The sequence below is a fragment of the Cyprinodon variegatus genome, unplaced genomic scaffold, assembly GCF_000732505.1.
Source record: "Cyprinodon variegatus isolate N-32 unplaced genomic scaffold, C_variegatus-1.0 Scaffold1188, whole genome shotgun sequence".
Classification (NCBI taxonomy): Eukaryota; Metazoa; Chordata; class Actinopteri; order Cyprinodontiformes; family Cyprinodontidae; genus Cyprinodon; species Cyprinodon variegatus.
Window position 1 is genome coordinate 221,106 of NW_015151641.1, and position 1,586 is coordinate 222,691.

Genomic DNA, 1,586 nt, shown 5'->3' on the forward strand with positions numbered 1-1,586 from the left:
TGGGAGGATCCAGCACAGGTAGACCGGGTCCTGGGAGGATCCAGTCCAGGTAGACCGGGTCCTGGGAGGATCCAGCACAGGTAGACCGGGTCCTGGGAGGATCCAGTCCAGGTAGACCGGGTCCTGGGAGGATCCAGCACAGGTAGACCGGGTCCTGGGAGGATCCAGTCCAGGTAGACCGGGTCCCTGGACGACGCAGACTCTGAGATTCAAGGCAGCCCAGATCACAGCTTGGTCTCCCAGGAGGAAGGTTCTGGTTTTTTGCAGTCCAGCTTTGCTCAAAGTGGTTCTTTGTGTTTCAGGGAGCAGCTGCACCGTGGAGCTGCTGCAGTCTGAGGACGCCCTGAACGACAAATGGAGGAACTGGGGTCTGGACTCCATGATCGAGAACGTTCACCTCATCACCCTCAAGGCTCCAAAATAAGTGCTGCAGTATGAAATAAAAGGCTTTTAACCGGGTTCCTTAGAGCATCTGGATTATTAGTAGATTAACCCGCAGATTAAGAGCCAGCAGTTTCAGAACTGGGCTCCGGTTCAATAAGCAGGTTTAACAAAGTCTGATTTTAATCTTCCGCTCTGAATTAATCTAGCCTCAGGTTGGAAACTCTGAGTTTTCAGTTTCATAAAAGTTGCTGTGAATTAGTTCAGTCAACTCTAAGGTAGTAGGTCCACTTAGAGGCCTTGTTACCATGACAACAGGCAACAGGAAGTGCCTATTTCACCCGACTGCAACTAGAAATTTAATGAAGAAATTATAAAAAAATATGGAGAATCTGTTTAAAAGAGAAACAGCCCTACAGCTGCAAAGGAAGATGGAAAAGATTTTACTGTAAGTTTTAAATGCAGTGGGCTATGGCAAGCCGTTTTTACATTTATTCAAAGCACTTTTTGTTGTTTCATTTGTAGATCACTAAAATATATTTAGATTCTTCCTGATCAAAATCCATCCTAGACTGAACAGTAATTATACATTTTCTAAATTACATTTTTGTAGCAGAAACTGAATTTCAAAAAGTAAAAAAACTAAATTATACTAGTAAGAATTAAGTGTTATATACCTAAAAATTTAAAGTGGCCGTTCTGAACGCTGCAGCTTTGAGCTCCTTCACACTTTAATTAGTTCTAACTTATGGCCAGTAGGGGGCGTCTGTTCAAAAACAATATTAAACAGTCAGGATAGAATAATACCTGATTAAATAACATATTTACAACATTTACTGCAAGGGGAATGAATTTGGTAAAGTTGCATAACATTAAACAAAACATCAATTTAAAAACTATGAACTTGTTTTGTTCGACTCAGGATTTCAGAGAAAAACAGAAGAACTTTGTTGATAAACACAAACTACTTTCTGAAAGTCAGGACATGTTTAGATCCCAGACATCCACAACTTTGGCAGCTCAGGCAATAATAGAGGAAATCAGCTAAACGAGAGAAAAAGAAGTTTAAAATTAGTCTGTAACATCAGCAGATTTGGCATTTAGGTGCACAGGTCGTTCAGAAACAAGTGGAAACGTTTGGTGGTTCCCCTCATTTAACCAAAGAAAAACTTCTTTCTGACAAAACCTGATTTTTGTTTAAATAC

General features: G+C 41.0%; 1 protein-coding gene across 3 annotated transcripts in view; it reads left to right on the forward strand.

Moving 5' to 3' along the window:
- tpmt (thiopurine S-methyltransferase) overlaps positions 1-739 on the forward strand; it is an 11,201-nt gene extending 10,462 nt beyond the window's left edge. Inside the window, exon 10 of one of the 3 annotated variants that reach the window (XM_015401142.1) lies at positions 303-494. In XM_015401142.1, the coding sequence (XP_015256628.1) occupies positions 303-424 (122 nt within the window). In that variant the 3' untranslated portion in view covers positions 425-494. Of the gene's footprint in view, positions 1-302 lie in introns of all 3 variants that reach the window. The other 2 variants (XM_015401143.1, XM_015401141.1) reach the window with 2 other exon arrangements.
- Positions 740-1,586: the final 847 nt, after the last annotated feature.